This window comes from Vicugna pacos, chromosome 18 (assembly GCF_048564905.1).
Source record: "Vicugna pacos chromosome 18, VicPac4, whole genome shotgun sequence".
Taxonomy (NCBI): domain Eukaryota; kingdom Metazoa; phylum Chordata; class Mammalia; order Artiodactyla; family Camelidae; genus Vicugna; species Vicugna pacos.
The window spans coordinates 13313969-13341921 of NC_133004.1; the positions used below are offsets into that span (position 1 = coordinate 13313969).

Below are 27953 nucleotides of genomic sequence, written 5' to 3' on the forward strand. Positions count from 1 at the left end.
TGATTTTTACATCAATCATTGGTAAATTCTCTAACTCTGAAGGCAATCACTTAATACCAGCTTTAAAGTGGGACACTCTTAAGAAAGATCCAGTGGGGTCTTCAGAGAACTGTATCAATAGGCTGTAACCAGAACTTCGTATTAATCAGAGGAATACATCATCTGATGTGAAAAAAAAAAAAATCAATCTCCAGAAAATTTCAGGGAGCATGAACCACAGTCCTGTGGAGAAACTTAAAGCCAGCCTTGTTATATTGGAGGTGTCTGGTTTCTTTACACTCACAGAGCTCAATTTCCAAGTGCTATGTGTTAAAGAAACAAGGCATCCATCACATTTGCTAATTTAATATTAAACAGAATTTCAAACCACTTTAGAGTTGGACTTGTTTTTAAAAAGGTAACTGACCAAAAAGAGGGGAGGAGCGGGTAACTGACAGCTTTGTTTTTGATTTATCTCCTCAGGGTGAGTTCTCTTTTATCTTTAAAATAGATACTCAAAAGTAAAATTCATATCTAGATCTAGATTTCAGAACTTAACACAAGGTTGTTAAATACCTATCCTCTGTATTCCTACCTGCACTCTGTAATTTCTAGCAGGTTAGTGGTACTCTGTCTAGACTTTTGCAGAAAAAATATCAAAAATAGGTTTTCTTCCGTCTTGGGCTCCACAAGGGTGAATTACAAGAACACCTAACAGGTACTCAGAGCAATGTTATTTTCCTACTTTAAGCAGTTAGAGCTAAGTATTTATCTTTTGCATGTTTACGGAACCGCAACTTGTCAACGCGAGATGCAGTCAATAAACTACTATGGGAAAACCTGAACAAATCCGACCATTCAGAAGAAAACCACTTCACCTTAAGCTGCATAGTGAAACTGGACGCACAAAAATAAGCCTGTTAGTTGGGTACAGCTGGATACATCATGGAATATGGCAATCCTCTGTTTAATTTGCAAAGCCCTTGGCCCGGAGGAAAAAGGGATGGAAAAATTTGGGTGAAGGTTTCAAATGACTAGTCATACAGACAGTGAGTCATTGTAAGTTTCCAATTTATAATCCTCTCTGCCGCGGCAGACCCTGGGCCCGAGCGCTTTATGAGCTACATTTGCAGTTTATGTTATAACATCTCACGGTTTTATGATCTCCTCCACTAAATGAATACATAATATGAAAGACGCTCTGCGTCGCCTTTGAAATGTAGGGCAAATTCTGGCCGGGGCCGGGGAGGAGGAAGGTGGAAAGAACGAACAGGGAGGGGAGACTGCGAGGCTGGGAACGCAAGGGGAAGGGTGAAAAGAGAAGGAAAGAATTCTCAAGAGGTGAAAGCTTTTCTTTCCACGTTAGAACTGCTGTCCGTTTTCCCGCGTCCTGGGCAGAATAGGAGTGAGCCGACGACCCCTGCGAACTAAGAGATTCGCGGTCTCCGCGACCCCAGGCCCAGTCACGCAAAGGCTTGCTCCTACCCCTGCCCCCACCCGGTGACAGGTGGGGCCCCCGTGCGACGACCAGACCTCCGCCTCTTCGCGCTGCCTGACGGGAGCTGGCGCCGCTTCCGGTTGCTCCCGGCCCGGAACTCCGACTCCCGTCGGCCCCCGGGAAAACCGCAGCGGGGTCGCGCGGGCGCTGCCGGAACTCGTAGTTCCGTCTTCTGCCGCGCTTCATAGCCGGAAACAGGGCCCACCGGGGCTGCGAACTACCAAGGCGAAGGTACGGGTGGTGGCAAGGGGTCAATCTGCGCCAGGCGTCGGGTTGGCGCTGAGGCGGTCGGAGGTGGCTGGGGTTGAGTGGGAGGAGATCCGCTCGCACACACGAGGAGGGTTGGGTCGCTGCCGCTGTCGTCGTCGCGAGTGCGGATAGGGACTGGAGCTGCCGCCGCGACGACGCCGGGGATTGTGTCGCTAGCCTCCGGCCCTTCTGCCTTGCCGCTTCCCGGGGTCAGCTCGGCCTGCTCCTCCCCAGCCGGTCGCCCCCGCCTCCATTTCCCGCCCTCTCTTTACCACACACACGGCCCCCCCGATCATGGATCCGGGCAGTGGTGGCGGCGGCGGTGGCGGCGGCGGGAGCAGCAGCGGCAGCAGCAGCAGCGACTCGGCGCCGGACTGCTGGGACCAGGCGGACATGGAAGCTCCCGGGTCGGGCCCGTGCGGCCTCGCCGGTGGCCCTTTGGCGGCGGCCGAGGCCCAGCGTGAGCACCTCAGCGCGGCCTTCAGCCGGCAACTCAACGTCAATGCCAAACCCTTCGTGCCCAACGTCCACGCCGCCGAGTTCGTGCCGTCCTTCCTGCGGGGTCCGGCCCAGCCGCCGGCACCCCCAGCTGGCGCCGCCGCCAACAACCACGGAGCCGGCAGCGGCGCAGGAGGCCCTTCGGGTAAAGGGCCGGGACACGGGAGGAAGCCGGACTGCGAGGGCAGGGGCAGCCGGCCTAGGTGTTGGAGCCCACCTGGGGTGGGGACGGGGGTCTGGTTGGGTGGGGTCGGGGCGCCCCTTGCCGGGCAGCGGACGCGTGACGGTGGGGCCGGGCGGCACGTGGGGCGCTGACAGCGGCGCCCGGCGCCAGCTGCCCTGGGTGGGGCGTCCCCGGGCCGGGGAGGCGGCCTGCATGGGGTTGCCTCCGCGGAGGGCCAGGCGGAGCAGCAGCAGCGTGCAGGGCACACCGGTGGGGCCCGGGGCCTGAGGCCCGCCTCTCCCCCGGGGACCGCAGTTCCCCGTTGGAAGTGGGAACCATATGGGACGGAGAGGCGGGCCGCCGCGGGTCAGTGCCACGAGGCCTAGAAGTGAGGACAGACGGAGCCAGCAGTCAGTCGGGTGGGTGTTGAGGGAACTGAGGAGTTGGGGACGTGAATATTCGACTTTTCCCTTTACCTTAGGCTTTGGCGAGAGAGCGTCTCTTGCTGCAGTTTCTAATATTGAAACTGTGCGTTTTAAATATCTACGGCACCGAAGTGTCCTGAAAGAATCCCAGGATGCATTGCAGTCGTGTGATCGGGCAGAAACTGTTGGCTATCAATACAAAGATCTTTTTTACCGGTAGTAATTTGAAAGCTTATGAAGTTCATAAAGTTGGAATTCCTCACTTAACATTAAAGTGTGTATGAAACTACATTGATATGTGTGCCCTTTTTCTTAAGTGAGACTTGGACTTTTCTCCTTAGTTGGTGACACGTTTAGAATTTTTATTGCGGTAAAGTCGTTTATCTTACTCAGGTTGCTTGGTATAACTCACTCTACGTTCATGTGTCAGAAATTAGTCTTTTCAGACACGAGCATTTGTTATAACTTAATAGTTGTCACGTGCCATTTTGATCATAGCTAGCTTAGAAGACTTTCTGTGGTTTCAAGTTAAGGTTAGTCTTCTAAAATCTTAAATGTATTTAGGAGCTGCTTAAGTGATAGCATGCTTTCAGGTACTGATTTTTGTAGAAATCTCAAATGAGTGAGCTTGATTTCTTTAAAGTGCTATGTTGTATTTCTTAGGTAGACATCATAAAAGTGCTCTAGGAGTTTAGTTTCTTCAGGAACTTTGGCTACAGTTTTCTCTGTAGAGGCAAAGAGAGAGTTTGGGGAAATTTTCTTGGGAAGTATGTATGTGAGCAGTTTGGATTTGGTTGTTTTATTGACTGGTATTTCTTTTATTTATATGAGTGGTTGATATATATGCCCTTTGAACAAGAAATTTTAGCCTTTTAATTCTTCTCTTAGATCAAGTCATTTGGGCTGGTGTAAACTAGTTCTCTTACTAGCTCCTAAAAGTGCCTTTTGCCCCCAAACCTTATACAGACTGTTTTTATCCAGCCATTTTCTTTTTTGGCCCTCCCTCCTAACTCTGGAGTCACCAATACCACTCTGATTAGACCAAGGACTCCATCATCAGCCAGTCATCAAGGGACAGCCATCCTTTGAGCAGTGGTCTGGAATGGTGGTCATTGTTGAGTGACTAGTCATTGCCTCTTTCACAGGAGAACTGTCTTTTCTCTTCCTGATATTTGCCAATTTGCAGTTTTACTCTTAATCCTTTCCTCTGTGACAGTGTTAGAAGTTGGAGATGTAAAAATGTGTAGGGAAGCAGTTGTCCCTACATTGTGGTCCCTACGTTGTGGTCAATTTTTTCTTTCTTTCTTTCTTTCTTTCTTTTTTTTTTTTACCAGAGACTCATTTTGGTTACTGACTCTATCAAATGCCTCTACAAAATGCCAGTTAATGTTTAAAAACCAACCAACCAACCTGTCGTCTGTAGGATGCCTATTTGGAAAAGAATAGACTTTCTAATTGAGGTTCAGAACTACGTGGCACTGTTGGGTTGCATGTTCCAACCCATTCAGGTCCATAAGTTACCACCATCAGAGCAGAGAATTATGCTTGGAAGAAACAGGGAAAAAACTGGAAATAGCATTTAGATTGAAATTTACAAAGAAGAAACCATAATGTTTGCAAGGTTTTTTATAGTGAGGAAATAGATTGTAGGGCTAGCATGTTTTCTTTTGCTATTAAGCCATAGCTTAAATTGATGGGTGTTTTTGTGTTGTTGTTTTTTTTTCTTGGTTAATGGACGTACTGGAGACTGAACCCAAGACTGTGCATGCTAAGCATATACTCTACTCCTGAGCTATTCCTGCCCCCCCCTCCTGTGGGTGTGTTTTTAAACTAGTTACCAGGAGAACTCTTGAAGGGGTTTAGAGGTAGAGCACTAGAATGACTTAAAATGTGTGTCTGTCTAGGATGAATATCTTTCTCCTGAAAGAAGGCGAGTCTTCTCTTTTCCTTCCTTTTTGTTGAGGTGGCTAGGTTGGGGAATAATTTCAGTGGTGCTTTGAGAAACCAGTAGAGGAAAACGCTTTTGTGCAGAAGAGAGTTATTCACCTTCACTGGCAGGCTGCTGATTAATGCGTATTTCTAGCTACCCCAAGTTAGAACTTGGGATTCAGTGTTGACCTTGCATCTCTTTGAAAATTTTTAATTTAGGTTTCCAAAGAAATGATTAAGTAGAACCCATTTAAATGTAATTAAGTATAATTTATCTAAGTACAATTCTCTACAGATCCAAGTAAATTGGCTAAATGATGGTCTTTTAAAATAGAGTCCCTGAAATGCATGAAAATATAGACAAAGGTTGTGTGTACTAGAACAAACATTTCTATGTTAGAATGTACTTTATTTTTTAAAAAATTTTGAGGGTAATTAGATTTATTTATTTATTTATTTTAATGGAGATTGAACCCAGGACCTCGTGCATGCTAGGCATGTGCTCTACCACTGAGTTTTATCCTTCCCCTAGCATGTACTTATTTTAAATTCCAATTTGCACCTAGTTCAGTCTCTTTTAATTGTTAATGTTTCAGCAGTGTTAATCTGGGTTACTTCATGTCGTTGTCTGTTTGGGCAGCCATAACAAAACACTATAGATGTGGCAGCTCACTAACAGAACTGTACTTACTGCTCACGGTTCAGGAGATCACGGTGCCAGCCTGGTGGCATGAGGGCTCTCTTTCCTCTTCTGGATAGCTGGCTGCTGACTGACTGCTTTCTGTGTCTTCACATGGCTGAGGGGACAAGAGAGCTGTCTGGGGCCTCTTTTATAAAGGCACTAATCCCATTCATGTGGGCTCCACCCTCATGACCTAAGGCCTCCCAAAGGCCCCACCTCATACCATCACTTTGGGCATTAGGATTTCAACACAGGAATTTTGCGAGGGACACAAAACATTCAGGACGTAGAACTTGGACTTTCAGACACAGCCAAAGCTTCTAAAGTAATAATGTAGTGTTCATAGTGTTCTTTCTATCACCCCACCCTCAATGCCTCTCAAAACTCTTGTCATTATAAAATGAGTATAGAATAAAACTGGCAGTCCTCAGTAAGTCCTTGGGGAATTATCTCCAAAATATAGCAAATTATGTTGTGGAACTTGAATTTTAAAGAGAAGTGTTCTGTTTTGTAGTGTTTGGGTTTTGCTGAATGCCTTGTGGGAAAGGGACTTTTTTTTTAATGATTGGTATGATTCACATACCATAAAATTCACCTTTTAAAAGTTCAGTGGTTTTTTTAGTATGTTCACAAAGTTATGCAACCATCACTACTTGATGGATGCTTGTTAATCATAAAATTTTCCCAAAGGTGACATTTTCAGGGCCACCAGAGTAGAGAAGATCCAGAATCAAAGAAATAGTTGTTTTGTCCTGAGGGGCTCTTATACTTTATTTTTATGTTAAAGAATACCAGTTAGCTAATAGATAAGTTTAGATATATGATAGATATGGTTTCTTTTCCTGAAATGCCTACAGTAACAATTCTAACAGAATGGATTTTTCAGATGGGACAAATGGGCTAAGGAGATCAGGGAAAGTATTGTTCCTGGGGTGTTATTTCTTTTCCTACCTTGACTTATTGATTTTAGAGATCACTGGACTTTGGCTCTTGTTCTTGTTTCATGGTTTTACATGTAGCAGTGGCTCAAGTGTGAGAAAATAGGGAACAAGCGAGGGCATCGCTAGTGCTACGTCATGTTGAGCAGCTGTTTAAACTGTTGGAAATTTTGATTGAGAATAAACCCTCTTTAGAGCAACTTTTATTTAATGCTTTTTGCATTCTTTTGTCCTTTGTTTATTTTTCACCTTTCCTGGAATTATACTGCATGAAAAGACAACAGTTAAAAACCATATCAGGGCAAATTAGGGAAATATTGTAGAGGACAGATTATAAGCCTTGTTTTGCTTGCCTTTATTTGCTGGGGAGGAAATGTCTTAAAGTATTAAAGTAGTGTTTCTTTTTGGTTGGAGAGAAATTAATGAAAAAAGTTTTGATCATCTTTTGGGGTGAGTTAGTATTAGAATGGAACTTTTCGGGATGTGAGTTTCTGGTTTTGCTCAGGTATGTGTGTAGCTGTTAGTGAACGGACATTTGCTGCCTGCAGCAGCGCAGGATACTGTGCTAGGCACTTGAAGTGACATCACCAAGGTAAATAACTGATTCTCAAGGGGTCTAGAAAGGGACCAGGTACCCAATGGAAGATTCTTGGTGGTAAGAGGGCCATATAGAGGGTGTCCAGGGCTTCAAAGCTGAGAACTGGTCATAGGTACCCTTATATAAGTAATTTCAATCTTGTCGCCCTAATCAGAAAACTAAAGGTCTATTTTCTACTAAGTGTTCTTTGTGAATACCGTAAGTTTGGGGTGTTTTCTTATCATTAATATGTGAAATTCACCATTGTGTTTCTGTACTTAAGTTTGCTAGAAATTTGTTAGAATAGAGCATCAGTTATCTTTTTACAGTACTTGTAGGTAGAGACTTGTTTTCTTTCATGTCAAACAGCAATGAGTTAACTGCAATTCTGGCTGTCTCTTGGGCATATTAATTTAGAATTTCATCATTCTATTCACAATTCTTAAAAATTTTTGAAAAGCAAGAATTTGTCTACTAGTTGAAGGTTTTTAGTTGTTTTGAGGTTCTCAAGACTTCTTTTTAGCTGTCAATTGTTGAGTCACACCAAAGCTGCTTAAAAGTTGTGTTCTTGTTTTCATTAGATTTTAACAAAGCATGGCTGGTCTATAGATGTAGTTGATTTTGTTCATAAATGACTAGTCGTTAACAGTACTCCAAATTAAACTAGTTCTCCATCATATTCTACTTTGTTGGTGAGAGAAACACTTGGCAAGGATTTTTTGAGCATCTTTAGCCTAGCCTAAGAGTGGTCACAGCAAATTCCAAACCACATTCTGACTAGGTAATTGTATGTTACTTCACTTGAAACAAAAAGTGCATACCTTAGCAAACTACTTTGTATAAAGTAAAAAAACTATAAAGATATATTGTACAACACAGGGAACACAGCCAATATTTTATAATAATTATAAATGGAGTATAACTTTTAAAAACTGTGAATCACTAAGTTGCACACCTGAAACTTACATAATATTGTACATCAACTATGCCTCAGTTTTTTTTTAAAAGAGTGTAGCTTAGAATGTCATTGGGGCAATTTCCTGGTTGACTATTTCTATAGAACTCCAGTGGGTTACTATACTACTAAGCAGTCTGTGTCTATTGCCTTTGGGTAGTTTTGGTTGCACATAGGTGTTTTTCTGTTATCTTTGTACCTTACTGGGGTGTCTGAAACCGTTTTGGTTTATGTATTTGGTTATGTATTTTGGTTTATGTATGTATACACTTCACTGGTTTTGCAGTAGCTAGGTTATAAATCATAAATAAGGCTATCTTTTATGGTTGTTTGAAAAATAGAGTGGAATTTTAGTTACTCTACAAAAAAGTCTAATCAGGTTCATATGTGCATTGCTTTAGTGACTGAGAAAATAGATTCTTAGAATGTAATACAGTCTCATCATTTTCAGATGAAGAAACTGAAGCCTAGAGATGCTGAGTGAATGCCTAAGGTCACTTGCAGATTTAAGGACACAGTTGAGTCTAGAATCCAAATTTGCCCACTGCTAAATTTAGTGTTCTGCCACACACCATGCTGCTTAATTAATAATGGGGTGGGGGGAGGCCATGCGTAGAGCTAATTACTACAACCATCATGGATGCCCTTATCTTCACAACAACCTCTTGAGGTATAGGTACTGTTGACCTATTATACAGATAAGAAGATTAAGGTTCAGAGAAGCTAAATAAATAGGTGAGATGGCACCCATGAATAAATGAAGGAGTTAGGATTCTAGGGCTGGTTTCAAAGCTTACTCTAGTAACAGTAACTCCACTAGTCCTTTCCTTGTGATTGGATATTGAAAGATCTTTTTGGCTGAGACATTTTTTCAGAAAGTGGGCCCACTGTGGCACTGTCTTCGTGTTCTTTCTCAGTAGTAGCTGGGTGACAGTGTCTTAAGTAGGCAATGCTCTAATATTTTGAAACCACTTTATGCATTTTAGGAAATGATAATGTAAAATATGTTAAACAGCTCTGTTCACCACTGTAACATTGTGCCTTTTTATTTTTAGAGTGTTAGGTAATTAAGGCAAAACCATGGACACCTGTACGTATTTTATGGGCTCTTCTTTCTGATGTCTGCCTTTACTATACTGCACTAATATTTTCCAGTGTTTTCTGTAGGAGAAAAATACCCCAGTCTGCAATTTTGGTGAGATTATATGGTCACCTGTGTGGCTAGAGAATTTTTAGTTCTTTCCTCAAGCTGTACTTCAACATCTCTTGAATATTGTTTCTCTAACCCCCTTCTTAGAAAATTGACACATATAAAATGGTTTTTACTCTATTAAACCCTAGTGGAAATGAAAACTGCTGGAGTTAATTCAGTAAAAATTAACTGTGTATTTATTCTATACAGTACGCTGTACCAACCTGTGGAGACTACAAGAGTAGAGAAAAAAGTCTCCATGTTTCAGAAAACCAGAGTCATTCTGGAAGTCCATAATCTCCTAGGGAACACAAACTAAACTATGTGTGTGGGTATATCTAGAACTGAAAGAAGGGTCATATCCTAGGGGATTTCAGAAGAGAGCTCATTAGCCCCTTGGGATGGCAGGGTGGATGGGGAGTGGGACAGAAGTGGAACATTAGGTAAGGCAATTGAGGAGAATCCTTAAGAGGAGCTACAACTGTACAAATGTGGCTCTTTAATTTTGAAATTAAATAAAATCTAAAACTCAGTTCCTTGGTCACAGTATCTATGTTTCAAGTGCTTATTAGCCACATGTGGTTAGTGACTCTCATCACAGCAGAGATATAGAACATTTCCATCATTGCAGAAACTTGGATTGGACAGAATTATCACCCTTTTTCTCACTTCCATGCAGTGTAGGACACTTGTGACTTCTGTGACAGCACTGAAGCTGTTTTTATATTTTTTCTTTAATGAACATACCATTTAGCTGACGGGAGTAAGATACTTCAGTTGGGATAGCTATTTTAAATTTCTCTAATCTAAAGAGGATTAGAGATTAGTCTGATGTCTAAAGCAGTGCAAATTTAAATTGGTGATTTATGAAATACATGGATTAAGGGCTTTTCAGAACTGGTTGTACATTTGTGTTTAAAACATGTTGCTTGAATTAGAACCTGGCTTTCGTTACCTGCCACATATATGGTATTGACTAACTTGTGCTGTACTGAACTGGCAAAATAGGAATCTCCATGTTGAAGTCCTTTGACCCATGATCAAATCTTTAAAAAATTTTTAAAAAGTTTTTTTAATTGAGCTGAAATCTGTATAACATAAAATAAACTATTTTAAAGTGAACATTTCATTGGCATTTAGTGCATTCATGGTGTTGTAAAACTGTCACCTCTGTCTAGTTCCAAAACATTTTCATCACCCCAAAAGGAAACCTGTATCCATTAAGCAGTTACTTCCCATTCCCATTTTCCTTCTAGCTTCTGTCAACCGCCAGTTCTGCCTTCTGCCTCTGAATATTTCATGTAAGTGGAATGGTATAACATGTGGCCTTTTGTGTCTGGCTTATTTCACCGTGATCAAATTTAACTAGCAGTTTTAGGACCCAGATTATCATCTGTGTTAAAACACAGGCTGTACTATTGCCTGACTGTCTTCTGGTAAAATCTTTTCACTTCTTGTTTTAAAAACTGTGGTAATATACCTGGTATTACAACCAGTTCATTAATCTTTCTTTATCCAAAACTACAGTATTAGTTTCTCCTTTTAATTTAGGGTATGGTAGTTTTATTCACTTGTATACTCTGATAACTTTCCTACTTAATTAAAATTATTCCTCTGAGTACTGATAGGGGTGTGTTTCTGAACATAGAGATATCAGTAGAAAATATGAAACCGTAATTTCATTCCTTGGGAGGTTTACTTCTCTTTCACTAGCAGATGTGAACCCTGCAGGACTTGAGAAATCAAGCACTAATGGTCATCTGTTTGCTAACCATGAACAAATGACTAGGCCTAGTAGAATCCTAAGCCCAGGATCAATAGTAGCCAGTAAAACCTGGATGTGATGTGTATACAAATAAGACCAGGGTAGAATGAACAAGAAGGGTTTGCGCGCACGCACGCACGCGTGTTTGTGTGTGTGTGTGTTTGAAGCCTGGGTACAACTATACTGAGAAGCTTAAATTAAAGGAACATCTTGCTATATCTGTGATTTTTCTGGTTCATTATTCCAAACACATCAGTTTGCATATGCTGCTAGCACTGCCATTAAATTCATAATGTCACCCACGGTCTGAATGCATGGAAAGTTTTTTCTGCCATGGGGAAACTGGTCAACTTCGTATTTTGAGGCCCTTTAATAATATCATCATTAGATGTATATTAAGCACTTAATTGCTTTTGGTACTTGATTCTATCTCTGTCAACTTTATAAACTTAAGACAAACATACTATAAAAGTAAGATGTTTTGAAAAATAAAACCATGAACAGATTTTGCATTATGCACCCATAAGTACACAATTCCTGTTACCTTCCAAAGCTAATTCAAAGGATCCCCCCCCCCCCAGTTTCTTTTCAATACCCTAACCACATGGAATCATCTTAGACATTTCACTCTTCCTTTCTCCCTACTCCTATCAGACATCGCCTCCTTTATCTTTGCATTTAACCACTCCTCTCTGGTCGTACTGCTCCTTTGTCCTGATAGCATACTTTCTTGTAAGTAGTGATGTTGGTCTTTCTGCTTTTTAGTGTCTTTACCTCTCTGGCTCATCCATATACTGCCATAGAATGATCTTCCTAAGTGACACTTGGCACTGTCACTTCTTTCCTCAAAAAAAAAAAAAAAGTTGCCCCTTACCTTTCAGGGTCAGGAATTACTTTCTTCAACATTTCATGTTATTGAAGATTGGGCCCAGAACTTTTTGTTGACTTGTGGACGTTAATACTTTCTGGGCACTGATTTTAAATACGAGTTTTTTTGCAGGTTATGAATTCACTATTCTTTATTACTTGGTGTGCACGATTCTTTGATGTCTTTTTGCATCTTGTAGATTTTTAAAGCAAAAGTACTTACATGTTGGAGTATCATTTAGGTTTATCAGATGTAAAAAATAAACTTACATACTGGAGTATCAGTATATATTTCTCATATATCTCTTCAGTGATGTCATAAGATTTATAGTGTGACAGTTGTGGAAACTGGATTGTTGCTTGACCTTAGAATTCTAATATAGGACAAAATTGGCATTATTGTAATTACTTTTTCTGAGATGATGTAAGGGCCTGTATGCATTTCAGATACTTTATATGAATGTCCTTTCTACTTTATTGGTATCAAATAGAATTTTTTCAAGGATCTTGATGATAACATGTATGATTATAGAATCTTGGACTTACTGCATTCTTGGGCTAGAGCTACTGAGAGAATCAGGAGAAGGAATGTGTATTTGTCAAGCAAAATCTTACTAATTTGATCTGTGCTGGGCTGCAGATTACTCTTATAATATCTGTAAAGGAAAAGCTTATGAAGCAAATTTAGAGAATAAGTGTGCTTTTGTGACTACATTTCAGTTACTGAAAATGTTTTTAAATTGGCTGTAATTGGTAGATATTTTTAGTGGGTTAAATAGACTTGTAGTTTGAAAGCCTGAATTAGTTGCCATTGGTCTGAATTATAGAGGTTTTTGTTTTGTTATTGAACTTCTATTTTTATGGTATTTTAGAAGATGAGTAAAATGGATGTATAGGTCTCAATTTTTAATAGAACTTATTTCTATTAAACAGCATCTGTGGAACCATCTCAAGAGGAACAGTCATTGTGTGAAGGTAATTTTCCCTGATGGGACTCTTTGAATATCTAATGAGAAAACATTAAGTTCTCTATGGTACTAGTACTAGGTACTATTTTGTAAATATATATTATATCTCAATTTCTTGTCTAGGTTCAAATTCAGCTGTTAGCATGGAACTTTCAGAACCTGTTGGTAAGAAATTTTCTGACCATATTAATACAGTAATATGAAACTCTTTCACTCTCGAGATAAAAAGTGCAAATGTAAGTGTTACGATTATTATAATACCTACATTTAAAACTGACATGGAGTCTTTGCTATTAGGATTTAGAAAGCAAATCTAATTGGACATTAACACTGCCATGATAAATGTGATGGCAAAAGCAGTGAGTAGAGAAATGCTAAAGTCAGTTTGAATAGTTGTACTTGATCCGTTTACCTTGAGAAAAACTTCCTTTGTAACTTTCTTACCCTTAAGGGTTTCATATTTCCAAGGTGATTAATAAAGTTGATGACAAAGTTACATTACTTGCAGAGGAGAAAGAAAAGATCTTTTAAATCTTTTCACACTTTTAGTATTCTGATGTTGAACTTTCCCTTTTTTCCACTATCAGGACATCTTGATGCTGGAATAACTGGAACTGTTAAGAATATTAGATCTCCTGTTCATGTGTTTTGTTTGTCCTTTCAAGCTGAAGCTTCATTAAAATAGCAATCTCTCATAGTGTCTGAGTCAGAGCTCTGATGTCAGCAATGAGGTCAGCTTGTCCATTTCTGTTCTCTTGTTTTTGTGCCACTAGACGTTAGGAAATGGAACTGATTATGCAAAGGTCTGTTTCTTGTTTGAAAGCATGTGTGTACAGATGATAAACCTTTTTCAGATCACTAAGCTAAAATGTCTTATTTCAGTAGAAAACGGGGAGACAGAAATGTCCCCAGAAGAATCATGGGAGCACAAAGAAGAAATAAGTGAAGCAGAGCCAGGGGTTGGTTCCTTGGGAGATGGAAGGCCCACAGAGGAAAGTGCCCAGGAGATGATGGAGGAGGAAGAGGAAATACCAAAACCTAAATCTGTGGTTGCACCGCCAGGTGCTCCTAAGAAAGAACATGTAAATGTAGTGTTTATCGGACATGTAGGTAAGTTGCACTCATAAGCAATGGTAAGAAATGACCGGAGTTATTAGGTATATCAAACACAGAACATTTTATTTAGCTACTTGGAGATGTTTAGTTAAACTGTACTGGATTAATCTAAAATGTTTTCATTTTTAACTCAGTAGATTTCTTAGCTGGCCCAAAATTGCCAACACTTCCAGCGTGGAAGCTGGAAGAAAATAAGTTTCCTTATATTTATATGAAATGCACAACTGGTCTGTAGACTGCTGATGATGATTCAGTAGATTTTGGTATCTGTTAATTAATATCCTAGAAAATGCACCTATATTTTTGTGTGAACTTCAGTTGATTTTATGGTATTAACTTTACTAGGTAGTGAAATTTTGTGTGTAAGAAATTAATTTGGAGTAGCTTCTGGATGTTACCGTGTTGCTGGCTTAGCACACAAAACCCTATTTAATTTACTCATATATTCTCTTGACAATCTGACTTATGCCAAAAATTGGTAGAAGAAAATAAAGAGTTATATGTCCCCCTTTCTTCTCTTTATCTGCTGTCTGCTTTCCCCTGAATTTGATACAACCGTTCTACGTTTTTAGTAGCATGAACTCCTTCAAAATTTGTAAAGGAACACCTGTATTGGCTAAAAGCGAAAAAGACTACCTAAATGTAGTTCACAGGTCTTTGGCTACTTTTGCTCTCTGTTGAGGCTCTCCTTGGGTAGTTTATATTCTATTGCTGCTGCAGAAGCTCAGGGAGCAATCTGTTTAAAAAAATTCTTTCCTTTTTCACCAGTTAAAGTAGCTCTAAGTCACTGCTGCGCTGCAGAGAGTCTTAGCCTCACTTCCCAAGGGGATGATAACTACCCAGAGCTTATGACCCAGATTCCTGTCATTGCAGTTGCTTTTGTGAGCTGTAATTATATATGTTAAATGGACCTTTAGTTGTGTTTGTGTATAAAGTGACTATGTTTTGGGTTGGTTTTTGGGGGGTTTTTTGTTTGTTTGTCTTTAATACCTATGGTTTGCACATTGTTGATATTGTTACTTTTAGATGCTGGCAAGTCAACCATTGGAGGACAAATAATGTAAGTCTGTTTTTTTGTTAAATATCTTTTGTTATCACTGTAAGACTCATGGAACATTAATTAAATGTATTTCTAAAAGCTATCTTTTAGATTTGTTAATAAAAACTAATATAGAACCCTAGATTATAAGAATCTTAGTCTGCTTTAAATATAATTTTCTGGGGAATAATGAATCTGAGAGAACTGGTTTTTCCTCATTCATTGACTCCTTAAATTTTTGTGGATTTAATCAAAGACAGGTAGTCTGGCTAATGTGCTGAATAATTTTTTGTCATATATAGAAGGTAACTATGTATGAAAATACCATGGTTGGCTTTTAGTGATATGTTCTAGAATTGAAAAAAATTTTAATTAAAATGTCTTTTTAATCCTTCCTAAATTAGACCCATTTCTTTAAGTTACATCATCAGCAGATCTAGAGGGCATATCTTCATTGTCTTGCCTTGTTGAGTAATTTTAATCAGTATTTTGCCAATTCTGAAAATTTCCACAACAGACCCTATTACACATGAATCATTAACTAAGGCTCTGGAAGGAAGTGACAGGCCCATATGTTGTTATTTTAGGAGAGTGTATATTTTTTGCTTATGGGCTGCAATTTTCATTGGCATTTCACTAAGATTCTACAGTCAGAGTGGTTAGAAGTATGCGCTGTAGATGACTCTACAGAGAATGTACAGAGAGGAAAGGGGAACAGGATTTGGATTGAGTCAAAGGAAGCAGTTAGGTATTACTAAGGAATTATTTTAAAAATTATAATCTCACTTTGACTAATAGTTTTTAAATATTAAATATTGAAATATATTAGTAAGACTTAATTGCTTAGACAACACTGTTGGAATTATTTTCTTTTATATAGTACTTACATTTGCTTTTTAAAAAAAAACTTGTATTCTGAAATAACAGATTTACAGAAAGGTTGCAAAAACTGTACACCGTTGTCATATAACTTATATTCAGCCTACCCTAATGTTAACATTAAATAACCATAGTACAGTCATCACAACTAGGGAGTTAACACTGGTGCAATACTATTAGAGATCTTATTTGAATTTAACCAGTTTTTCCATTAGTGTTGTTTTTCTGTTCTAGAATTCCACATTGCATTTAGTTGTTACATCTCCTTAATCTCTTCCAACTTGTGACACTTCTTCAGTCTTGTCTTTCATGACTTTTATAATTTGAAGAGTGCTATTCAGTTATTTTATGGTATGTTCTTCAATTTGGGGTTGACTGATGTTGTTAACAATTAGATTGAGGTTATGCATTTTGGACAAGAATATCACGGGAGATATGTTGTTTTATCATAGCATTCTATCAGGGCACACATGATAGCGATATTCAGTGTTTTATTTATTACTGGTGGTATTAGCCATGGTTACTTGGTGTTTGCTAGAATTCTCCACTGAAAAGGTACTTTTTTGTTCCCCTTTATCTTGGGAGAGTTAATTTGAGACTGTAAATATCTTTTTCACTGAAACTTTCCATGATTTCAGCATCTACCACAGTGGTGCCTTTACTTTAAAGTAGGTGTTTTATAGAATTGAAATTCTTCTCAAGAGCTTTAAAGGTTTTAGCTTCACAGCTGAATAATTTGTGAGTAATTAAATGTTTGTTTCTCTTTTCTTGAAATGTTTTCAGGTATTTGACTGGAATGGTTGACAAAAGGACGCTTGAGAAATATGAAAGAGAAGCTAAAGAAAAAAACAGAGAAACTTGGTAAACTTTTATGACACTATAAATTACTTTCAAGAAAACTCTGCTTAATGCTTTTGAGGTCTACTAAGATATAAGTTCATGAGGTCTAAAAATGGTGTCATAACAAAGGAAAAGTTTCCCTTCTAATATGACCCAGTAGATCAGTTCCTGGTGGCATCATAACTTAACAGAAAAAAATCTGGAAACATCTGAACATCCAGGATAATAACAAGGGACTTGTTGAATAAATTATAAAACATCCATTTATTTGAGTTATTACCTGACCACTAAAATTTCATTTGTAGAACTTACAGTAACCAGGAATAGAACTGATGTCATAGTGGAATTTGAGGAGAAAGCAGGTAACATAATAATACATAGGATATGATCATTAACTATGTGAATAAAACTTGAAAGAAAATAGATGAAATTATCAACAGTGGTTGCCTTTGCTTGGTGAAAGGGTCAACTTTTTCATTCTTTCTAACCTTATTTTTTTTGTTTTTGTTTTTGAGTTTAACAAGCTTTATCTAAATAGGACATTGATGGTCTTTTTTTTTAATTGTATTCTGTTATAAGGGGGAAGAAAGCCTACACAATATAATACTAAAAAATAGGTTACTTTGTAATACAGATGATGAGGTAATCTAAATTAACACCTGCTATTATGGATGGTTTGAACTTATGTAAGTAATTTTTCTATGGCAAAGAAATACTGAAATAATTTTTAGCAAGTAACCATTGCTCCCACGTAGCAGGTTAGTGGTCTTCACTTTTGAGAAATACCTTTAGATAGCCGTGATTTGTATTATACTTTGTGCTAGATGATTATAAAAATGAAATATTAAGGAACTTAGTACCAATGCCAATATCACCATGAGATAAGTAATAAGTTCCTTTATATTGTCAGCTTGTTATAAATAATGTTTGCTTATAGAATATATAATTATGACTCTGGATATATGTAAAAGAGCCAAGCATTTGAATCACAATAATACAAGTTTTAGTCATTTAATTTTCATTTGTACCCAGTCCTGTTCATGATTTAAATGTTGTATGTGGGACATAAAGCTGGATGGCATCAATTATACCTTTAATGGTTGAAGAATATTTTTAAAACTTTCATGTTCTTACCAGTATTATTCTTATTTTAAAATTATTTTAGGTACTTGTCTTGGGCCTTAGACACAAATCAGGAAGAGCGAGACAAGGGTAAAACAGTAGAAGTGGGTCGTGCCTATTTTGAAACAGAAAAGAAGCATTTTACAATTCTAGATGCCCCTGGCCACAAGAGTTTTGTCCCAAATATGATTGGTGGTGCTTCTCAAGCTGATTTGGCTGTACTGGTAAGAAAGATATTTCCAGTTCATCTGTGTTATTTGTTAGCAGCCCAATATGAAATTTAAATATTTGAATTTACCTTTAAAAGCTAGAATTTAGGTTACAGGGAACTGTAATATACACAGTCACAATTTTCGAAATCTTTGTAATTTGATTTAGTCATGAAAATATTTTAGCTTTTCTCTACCATTGCTATTATCTAGTAACTGTGTCAGAAGTTAGTGTTCACTGAATGCCAGGCCTACCCATTTTGTACCCAATAAATGTACTGTAGGTACAAAAATGAGTAATAAGAAATGATGTGTTTTAAGGCCTTTAGTCGTTTTGCAATTTGTGTGTGTGTGTGTGGTCAGTGTATTAGAACTAAATCAAATACATGTTTAAATTGTAAAATATAAAGGCATACTAGATTTTGGAAAATTGGGATTCTGAAGAAACATTTACCAGAACCTTAAGCCATTTAGACATTGTGATGTTCAAAAAGTATGTATGTTGTAACTCAGTTACTTCTACTTTTTTGCAAGAAGCTTCTGATAAAACTGAAAAGAAAGATGTTTTATTGCTAGAAGAGTGTACCTGAATGTATAAGAATAAACTTTGATTTCTTGGAATAGGTAATCTCTGCCAGGAAAGGAGAGTTTGAAACTGGATTTGAAAAAGGAGGACAGACAAGAGAACATGCAATGTTGGCAAAGACAGCAGGCGTAAAACACTTAATTGTGCTTATTAATAAGATGGATGATCCAACAGTAAATTGGAGCAACGAGAGGTAAACTTTGGATGTCTTACTGTTTTTTTATAGACATATTAGTGCAATAAAGGATGGTTTTGTTACTGTATGCTTTCCCCCCCCCGGGGTTTTTCTAAACCTTCATTTGTTTAATGATGAAACTTGAGTTCAGTTGCTTTACATTATAATTGAGTTATTTATAAATATTAATAGATATGAAGAATGTAAAGAGAAACTAGTGCCATTTTTGAAAAAAGTTGGCTTCAATCCCAAAAAGGACATTCACTTCATGCCCTGCTCAGGACTGACTGGAGCAAATCTTAAAGAGCAATCAGATTTCTGTCCTTGGTACATGTAAGTAACCTTTTCTTTCTTTTGAAAAAAGTTTGTGAGAAAATATTGACTGTAACCTTGGCATTAAAAATACCATGTCCTTTACTCATTTTTTAATTGGATTGTCATTTTGTTATTCAGTTATAATTCTTTATGCACTGGATATGGATACAAGTCCCTTATCAGATATATGATGTGCAAATATTTTCTCCCATTCTGTGGGCTATCTTAATACTTTCTTGATGGTATCCTTTGAAGCAGAAAAGTTTTTAATTCTGATGAGGTCTAGTTTATTTACTTTTTCTCTTAATTGTGCTTTTGGTGTCATACCTAGGAACACATTACCTAATCTGGTTACTTGCTTCTAAGCTTGTTATAGTTTTGGCTCTAAGATTTAGGTATGTGTTTCATTTTGGATTAATTTTTTTATAAGTGAAATCTTTTTTACTATTGCTTTGTGAGTGTTTAAACTGGGAAGTGTGAGTCTTTAAATTTTGTTTGTTTTTTTTCTCAAGATTGTTTTTGGCTATTCTGGGTCCATTGAAATTCCATATGAACATTAGGATCAGCTTGCAATTTCTGCAAATAGGCATCTGAGATTTTAATAGGGATTGCATTGAATCTGTAGATCAATTTGGGGGGAGCATTGCTCTCTTGGCAATATTAAGCCTCCCAATCCATATACTGTAGTTTTAAAGTTTTAAATTCATATACTGTAATTTTATAATAGTCTGATTGCAGAGCTGGGAAACTCCATAAAAATTAAGTAATAGAGTGGAGTAATTTTATTACAACATGTGGGCTATTTGCTACAAAATATTTTTCTGAATCTTAAGTTTATAGGGAAGCTTTTTATTATACTGAGCTTTTTTTTTATTTTCTGAGGAATAAGATGAACTGGATAATAAATTGGTTGAATGAGAAGAGTATATGGGAATGAAAATATTATTATAACCACATTTTTGTATAAAGTTATAGTCATATAACTGATTAAAATTTTGACATTTATATTGACTCCCTTTAATGGATATTGTTATGTTCTCAGTGGATTACCATTTATTCCATATCTGGATAATTTGCCAAACTTCAACAGATCAGTTGATGGACCAATCAGGCTGCCAATTGTGGATAAGTACAAGGTACCCAAAATGTTTAAAAAATTGGGTTTAATGGGAGGTGATAAATTATTTTGTGTTTTGTTTTAAATTATGAAACAACTTTAATAATTCACATAACATAGGTATCTCTTTTTTTAATGGTTATATATTGTTCAGTGGTATTAGACAGGCCATAATTTAATCAGTAGTTTATTTCAACTGTTTTCCAGTGAGCCAATGATCATATTTTAGAAACTCATACAAGTAGAACTGTTGGACTCAAAGGATTTGTACGTTAAAATGATGGACACTGACAAATGGCCTTCCAAAATACTGTGCTAACTTATATTACTGCCAGCAGTATATGAGTGCTGGTTTTACCATAGCCTCACCAACACTGAATGTTAGTCTTTAAAAAAAAAAAAGCTTCAGTATTTTTAAATAGATTTTCAACTTCATTTTTAAAGTTACTGCAATATCAATATGTAATATTTTGCCCTTCTCAAATACCTCATTCTTTCACTAGCTCCATGATAAATTTCTTGAACAAGCATTTTTTCAATTTTACACAAGAGGGAAAAGACTTAGAGATTTTTCAAAGAACCTGAATGTGAACAAATTGAGATCTTCAAACAAAATTTTAGAGTCTCCTGCACCATGCTTTCTTTTTTAATCTGAGTCATACTTATTTATTAGTATCATAATTACACATAATGCTTATGACACAGATATTATAGTGATTGTTACCTGTGTTTAAGATTAATCCTAAGCATTCTACCATTTGAGCTAAAGATTTCTTTTATGAATAAGCCCTGCAAGATTTCACTTTGGGTTGCTGAACTGCTATAGAGTAGTAATGAAAATCTGAAACTTGATTTTTTTTTTTTTTAATTTAAATAGGATATGGGCACTGTGGTCCTGGGAAAGCTGGAATCAGGATCTATTTGTAAAGGCCAGCAGCTTGTGATGATGCCAAACAAGGTAAGAATTAGTAATGCTCTTTCTCATTTAGATTTTCTCTTGAAAATATTATCAAGCAGCCAGAACTTTTCAAAATCTTAGGAATATCCATTAAAAGAAACTTAATTTTTAAAATCCAGGATTATGTTCTATTGATGTCAAGTACAAAATTTAATAAAAAAATATGTAGTGTTATTCATTGACAAATGGAGGAGGGACAGTATTAGCACCATATTAGAGTTAAAAGATGCATCACTGCCCAGGTCGATGAAAACTTGAGTTTAATCATGATATAATTAGCTTTCTTTTATTTTTTTACGTAGTTACATTGGATACTATAAAATAATGTGATCAACTAATGCTCCTAATTTGAGGAGTTACATTTATCATAAATGGGTCTTTTCTTAACTTTCTACCTTATTGTAATTTCTTCATTATTGGAGAGGGTTTCATTAAATAATATGCAAAATCTCCATGAACTATTATTCCTTTGTGTTATTTCTGACTGCTCAATTGCTGATAATTGCAGATGACACGTTACTAAGAAACTTACCTGTTTTCCAGAGAGGACCTCTCTAACAACTCCATAGATGTTGTTTATGTAGGAAAATAGGCCTGAATCATCAGAACCTCCAAACAGAGATTTTTGTTAAATTTAACTGAGAATTTCTTTACCATGCTTATTCCAGGCACAGTGAATTAGAAAAGGTATCCATTGTCAATGTACTGTTCAGGTGTAATTGTAACCTTGCAAATTACACTTTGGGGTTTCTTGATGCCCTATGCATTGGAGACCAGAATATCCTATCATAGTATTTTTTTAACATTTTTTTATTGAGTTATAGTCATTTTACAATGTTATGTCAAATTCCAGTGTAGAGCACAATTTTTCAGTTATACATAGTATCTTTTTTCTAAGGTAATTATCTCTGCAACCTGAAGGTCAATGATGAATGAAAATAATGGTCAGTTTGAATCCTTGCTATATTCTGTCTACAGAGCAGTCTCAGAAGTCAAGTTTGCTTGTGGAGATGGAAGGCAGATTGGTTGTTGCAGGGGGCTGGGGGAAGAAAAATGAAGAGTGACTGCTTAATGGGTATTGTTTCCTTTTGGGGTGATGAAGATGTTTTGGAAACAGATACTGGTGATGGTTGTACGATACTGTGAATGTACTAGGTTCCACTGCATTGTACAATGTAAAATGGTTAAAGGAGGTAAATTCTATGAGTATTTTATTGTAGTAGAAAGAAAAGTACAGCTTACTGTGGGCAAGCGAACTTAGTGCTGGGCTACAGCTGTAGGCAAGGGGCCTTGCTATACTAGTGCTCCGGGGAAGCTGTCACTTCATACTCATTACTAAGCGGTAATCCTACAGTTTTTAATCAAGCTGGAAAAACTCAGTTCACTTTAGTCTCCCCGAGTCTCAGTGGAGTAGAATTAAATATTTTAAAAGACATAGACGCCAGGCTATTTTACATTAAAAAATTAAGAAGTAGGCAACCTACATGATGGGGGTAATTAATTGTATATCATAAATCTGATAAGGGGCTAATACCCATATTATATCAAGAATTCCTACAACTCAACAACAACAGAAAGAAACCATCTGACTTAAAAATGAGCAAAGGACTTAAATAGACATTTCTCCAAAGAAGATGTACAAATGGCCAAAAAATACATGAAAAGATGCTCAACATCACTAGTCATTAGGGAAATAAAAGTCAAAATTGCAGTGAAATAACCTCACACATACACTCCCGGGTGGCTACTATCAAAAAACAAAACAGAAAATAACAAATGCTGGCAAGGATGTGGAGAAATTGGAACCTTTGTGGACTGTTGGCAGGAATGTAAAATTGTATAGTTTCTATACAAAATATACTGGCATTTCCTCAAAAAAATTAAAACCAGAATTATCCAACAGTTCCACATCTGGGTATGCACCTCAAAGAATTGACAGTAGACCTTGAAGAACCAATATTTATAGCAGCATTATTCACAAAAGCCAAAACATGGAAGCAACCTATAGTGTCCATTGATGGATGAATATGGGAAAACAAAATGTGTATACATACAACACAGTATTATTCAGCTTAAAAAAGAAGGAAATTCTAACATATGCTACAACATATGTTTTATGAACCTTGAGGGCATTATACTAAGTGAAGTAAGCCAGTCACAAAAACATAAATAATGTATGATTTCACTTATGTGAGTAGTAGTATACTTATAGTAGGCAAAATCCTTGAATCCTTCACAAACTTAAGAATTTGTTGGTCTTAATCTTAATTTTGCATATGGATGGACTAGAGATTAGACTTGCTATATTGTGTTTAGCTATAAAAGTCCGTATTTGGGGAGAGAAATTGTTATGCTATATTATTTGGGCAAAAAGTAGTAAACAATATTATATACGGTGGAACTGCTAGTTTATCCCCTTACTGTAAAGAATTTAGCTAACAAGTACAGCTGTAGTTTCTGTCAGTTCTTGGAATGAATTTCAATGGACAGGTATCAATAGGTGGAGCTAGCTGCCTTTTGGGAAAGAAAGCCATTACTTGTGTATGTGTATGTGGGTGGAGGTGGGGTACTATTAAAAGTTTAGCAAGTGACAGTTTACAGAATTCTGGTATGAAATATAATGATTCTGGATTCTCCACCGTTTATTTGCCATCATGAGAAAGTTCATTTTGTCTTGAAGGCTGTTATGTTTTGTTTTGTTTTCTGCCATGTGTTTTAAAAATATGAATTATCTCCAAGGGCAGAAATGGAGAAAAATAAGGGAATACTTGTGGGTATTGTTTTTAACACTTTCTTTCCCATCTATATGCTCTTTAAAAAAAAAAATTGTGGCAAAAGACAGGTAAATTTTACCATTAGTGACATTTAGTACATTCATATGTGCAGCCATCACCACTATCTAGTTCCAGAACATTTTTATCATCCCAAAAGGAAACCCTGTACCTGTTAAGGTCAGTATGCTTTTAAAGCTTAATTGTTTAAATAACTTAGAGAAGTACACTCTTTGGATGTTTGGGGATTGACAGGTAATGAAAGCTATGTCTGTTAACTCCTGGAATTTAATAATAATTACATCCATAAAATAAAAATCCAAATGTTAGATTTAATGTTTTAATTTTGAAAAGGCTTAAAAAAAAAGCAAATGCTAGTTTATACTTGTTCTATTTGGAAATTGTTAGGATGTGATATTAAGAAGATGACAAATTAATCTTTTAACTGACAGTTTGGACTTAAAGGATGTGATTTTATTAAGTTCGTGTCATACAAATGTAATAAGGTTTTATATTCGAAGAAATATTTTCATTAATCAACATCCACAGAAAAATGTGACCTGCAAGTCTACAGCAAACAGATCATTTTCTGTTCTGTAGTGTAGTGAATGTGTCAGAAAGCCTCCAATCTTGGTTTCTTTTTAAGCACAATGTGGAAGTTCTTGGAATCCTTTCCGATGATGTAGAAACTGATTCTGTAGCCCCAGGTGAAAACCTCAAAATCAGACTGAAAGGAATTGAAGAGGAGGAGATTCTTCCAGGATTCATACTTTGTGATCCTAATAATCTTTGTCATTCTGGTCGCACATTTGATGCCCAGGTAAACAAGTTATTGTAGTTGTCATGGTGATCTTTACTGTCTAAATGAAACTAGAATTTAAATGCCTTGTGTCCTGCTGATTAGTGACAGGCCATTGTGTGCAGAGGGGAATTGAAATAAACCATATATCTAGATCACAAGAGCTGTGATGTATATATCTTATACACATATGGTCTTTAAGATGGTACAGGTACTTGGTAGGTAGTATTTTTTTAAGTTCCCTTTTATTATTTCCTGTTGATAAATATATATTAATACTTACATTTTGCCCAAAGTGTCTTTCACCTTAAGTAGAACAGAACCTAGTTGCCTTGGAAGTCATGGTTTGTCTGCTTACTCAGAGCAAATAACTTTCCAGACAGAAAAACACAATTAATTTCTCCATGTTATTAGCAACCTGATCTGCCCAGGAGAATGACAGAGTAAATGATTGGTATAGCTCACAGAGTTTTTGAGTTCTGTTACAAGATATGACTGATCAGGTTAGATTTTGATTCCAGATACAAGGTTGTTAATTTTGGCCCTTGGATATTGGGAAATGGATAAAACTGTAAGTCATATTTAGGAGAAAAAAAACTAGCATGTGAACAGCAATGATTAACTTAATTCCTTGGTGGGGAGTATAGAGGAAAGGCTTCCCGGAGAAGACAGTCTGCCTGTGTTTTTAAAGTTTGGGTGCTCACCAAGAAGATCTTTAGGGTAAGGATATCAGAGTTCATGCTTAGAGGTGAGGCGACCTGACCTGTCACCTCTAACACAAAAATAACTTTAAGTTGGTACCCTACTAAGATCATGAGTTACACATTTGATTATTTTTTACCTAGGGATAAAGATGTGAATTTTTTTGTTTGACAGATAGTGATTATAGAGCACAAATCCATCATCTGCCCAGGTTATAATGCGGTGCTGCATATCCATACCTGTATTGAAGAAGTCGAAATAACAGTGAGTTTTAAGATAATTGGAATTTTTGTTTGCGTGTTTTAAGGTCATTACACCTTGATAATTTCTGACCAGCAACAGTGATGTATTCTTATTTACACTTCTATTCTTAAAGATTCTTTTATTTGGCATTATTCTGATCTCATCCTTTTTCTTGGATAGGCCTTAATCTGCTTGGTAGACAAAAAATCAGGAGAAAAAAGTAAGACTCGACCCCGTTTTGTGAAACAAGATCAAGTATGCATTGCTCGCTTAAGGACAGCAGGAACCATCTGCCTTGAGACCTTTAAAGACTTCCCTCAGATGGGTCGTTTTACCTTAAGAGATGAGGGTAAGCTTTTAAATTGATGTCTAGCAGTATATCTAAGATGCTTACTAGCTTTGGTAATCTTCATCTGAGTATAGTGTACATTACAAGTTCATAGAAAACTTGGATATAAGTTCTATATTCATATAATAAATTTTATGAGTTGAATGGATTGAACAACAGAGACAGAACTGATCATACATTTTAGTAGTAATGCTCTAGATAAAGAATCTTAATTTTGATATTTTGCAAGCAGTGGGTTTTGAGAATCATTTTATTTACTAAATAAGACATTTCTGTAACGAAATCCTTTGTAATATGTGTAATTAAAGCTCATCTTGAAGGGCTTACCTGTACATCAAGTTTTGCCAAGCAAGCCTCTGAGGTAAACATCACTTTTGTGCTCAGAAGAAATCATTTTAAAATGAAATATGACTAACATTAACCACAGTGAAATGGGGAGATAAAAGGGGTACATAGGTATTTTCAAAGGCTTAATATTCATGTTTTGTGTGTGTGTGTGTTTGTGTCCGTTTTTGCCTACCTGAGTGAACTAGAATAGCTATAATTTTTCTGTCTCACAGCCATCAAATATTTTGATATCATGGAAACCAAATGACTTTTATTAAACATTTCTCTAGGATTGTTAGCTTAGATAACTATTTTAAGACTACGGAAGACTTTACGTAAAACTTTATGGTTCAGTTGAAATATAAATGGTCAATTCACATATTCCAGTTCCATTCAGCAGAAATGTCACTGTGTATCTACTGAATGTCAGGAGCTGTGCTAAGCACTGGGAATATGATGAATATGGTCCCTGAGCCTAATTTCAGAGAAATCTGTATAAAGATGGTATCTAAAGTCATTACTAATGGGTTTTGTATCTCTTAGGACTTGAAAGCATTTTTTTAACAGCTTTTATTGAGATAATTTATATACCATGAAATTGACCTGTGTACAGTTGAAGGAATTTTAGTATGTTCACAGAGGTGTACAGTCATCGCTACATTTTAATTTTATAACATTTAGGATATCTAAAAGGGAACCCTAAAACCACAAAGTCACCTTCTATTCCTGCCCCTAGCCCTAGGCAACTACAAATCTACTTTTTCTGTTTGCCTTTTTTGGATATGCCATATAAAACAGAATTATATACTTTGTGGCATTTAGTGTCTAGTTTATTACACTCAGCATATTTTTGAGGTTCAAACATGTAGTTGCATGTATTGTTTATAATTCATTTCTTTTTATTGCCAAATAGTATTCTGTTGTATGGATAGCCACATTCTACTTGTCTAAGTATGGGTTTTTGTTAAAGAAAATCGTATCTTTTCAGCTCCCTCCCACTTAAGACTGCCTAATTGGAAATGATGCCTTTAATGGTAAAGCCAGTAAATTAGTAGCTTACATTTTTAAATAATGATTTAAAATAATGTTTTAATATCTTACATAGCCTTGCTGTTAACTACTGAAAAGGTATTTTTAAAATTTCATTTCTAGGTAAGACCATTGCAATTGGAAAAGTTCTGAAACTGGTTCCAGAGAAAGACTAAACATTTTCTTGATGACCCTGCACAATACTGTGAGGAAATTTGACTGCAAAAGCCTACTTCACACCACCTTCTTTTATTTTCTGCCCACTGACAAACCTCTCCCCATATTTTGCAAAGACAAAATTCACAGTGAAAGTCCACATTATGTCAGCTTTCTCATATTGAGAGCTCTGCTATGCCACACTGTTGAATTTTTTTCCCAAGATTTTTTTCTTCCCCTCTCAAACTCTGCTTCCTTGGACAGATTTGGCAATAGCTTTCTAAGTGATGTGGACATAATTGCCTACAATAATGAAAACCTACCAGAAATTTTTTTTATTTTTCATTTTCCTTTAGGCATACTTAAGCCTTTTTCTCCCCAGGCAGATGATTCTGAGTGTGCGAGTGTGTGTGCACATGTTACAAAGACAACTACCATGTTAATAAAATATTCAATTTGAAACTCTTTTCGGTATTTGAATTGCTTTGAAATAATGTTTTTTATCTGGATGTAACATTGTCACATTAGCTTTTTAA

General features: G+C 36.8%; 2 protein-coding genes across 9 annotated transcripts in view; one reads left to right on the forward strand and one right to left on the reverse strand.

Moving 5' to 3' along the window:
• The window catches only part of TNFRSF17 (TNF receptor superfamily member 17), a 102773-nt gene that overhangs the window by 65610 nt on the left and 9210 nt on the right, over positions 1-27953 (reverse strand). For 4 of the 6 annotated variants that reach the window (XM_072942186.1, XM_072942189.1, XM_072942183.1 and 1 more), the window contains exon 3: positions 5433-5538. The gene's annotated coding sequence lies outside the window, so the exon portion shown is untranslated. Of the gene's footprint in view, positions 1-1464; positions 1622-5432; positions 5539-27953 lie in introns of those variants that run through there. The other 2 variants (XM_072942182.1, XM_072942180.1) reach the window with 1 other exon arrangement.
• On the forward strand, positions 1614-27883 carry GSPT1 (G1 to S phase transition 1). 3 transcript variants are annotated; one of them, XM_006204191.4, is made up of 15 exons: positions 1614-1708; positions 12651-12692; positions 12809-12850; positions 13568-13795; positions 14828-14861; positions 16503-16580; positions 17725-17905; positions 18515-18669; positions 18844-18984; positions 20009-20102; positions 20961-21041; positions 24459-24632; positions 25488-25577; positions 25737-25905; positions 27385-27883. In XM_006204191.4, exons 3-15 carry the CDS (start codon positions 12829-12831, stop codon positions 27435-27437), a joined length of 1500 nt encoding a protein of 499 aa, XP_006204253.1. In that variant the 5' UTR covers positions 1614-1708; positions 12651-12692; positions 12809-12828; the 3' UTR covers positions 27438-27883. The 3 variants fall into 3 exon arrangements, with proteins under 3 accessions (XP_006204253.1, XP_072798278.1, XP_072798279.1); XM_072942177.1 differs by lacking the exon at positions 1614-1708 and adding an exon at positions 1726-2369; XM_072942178.1 differs by lacking the exon at positions 1614-1708 and adding an exon at positions 1726-2369 and having other exon boundaries at positions 13571-13795.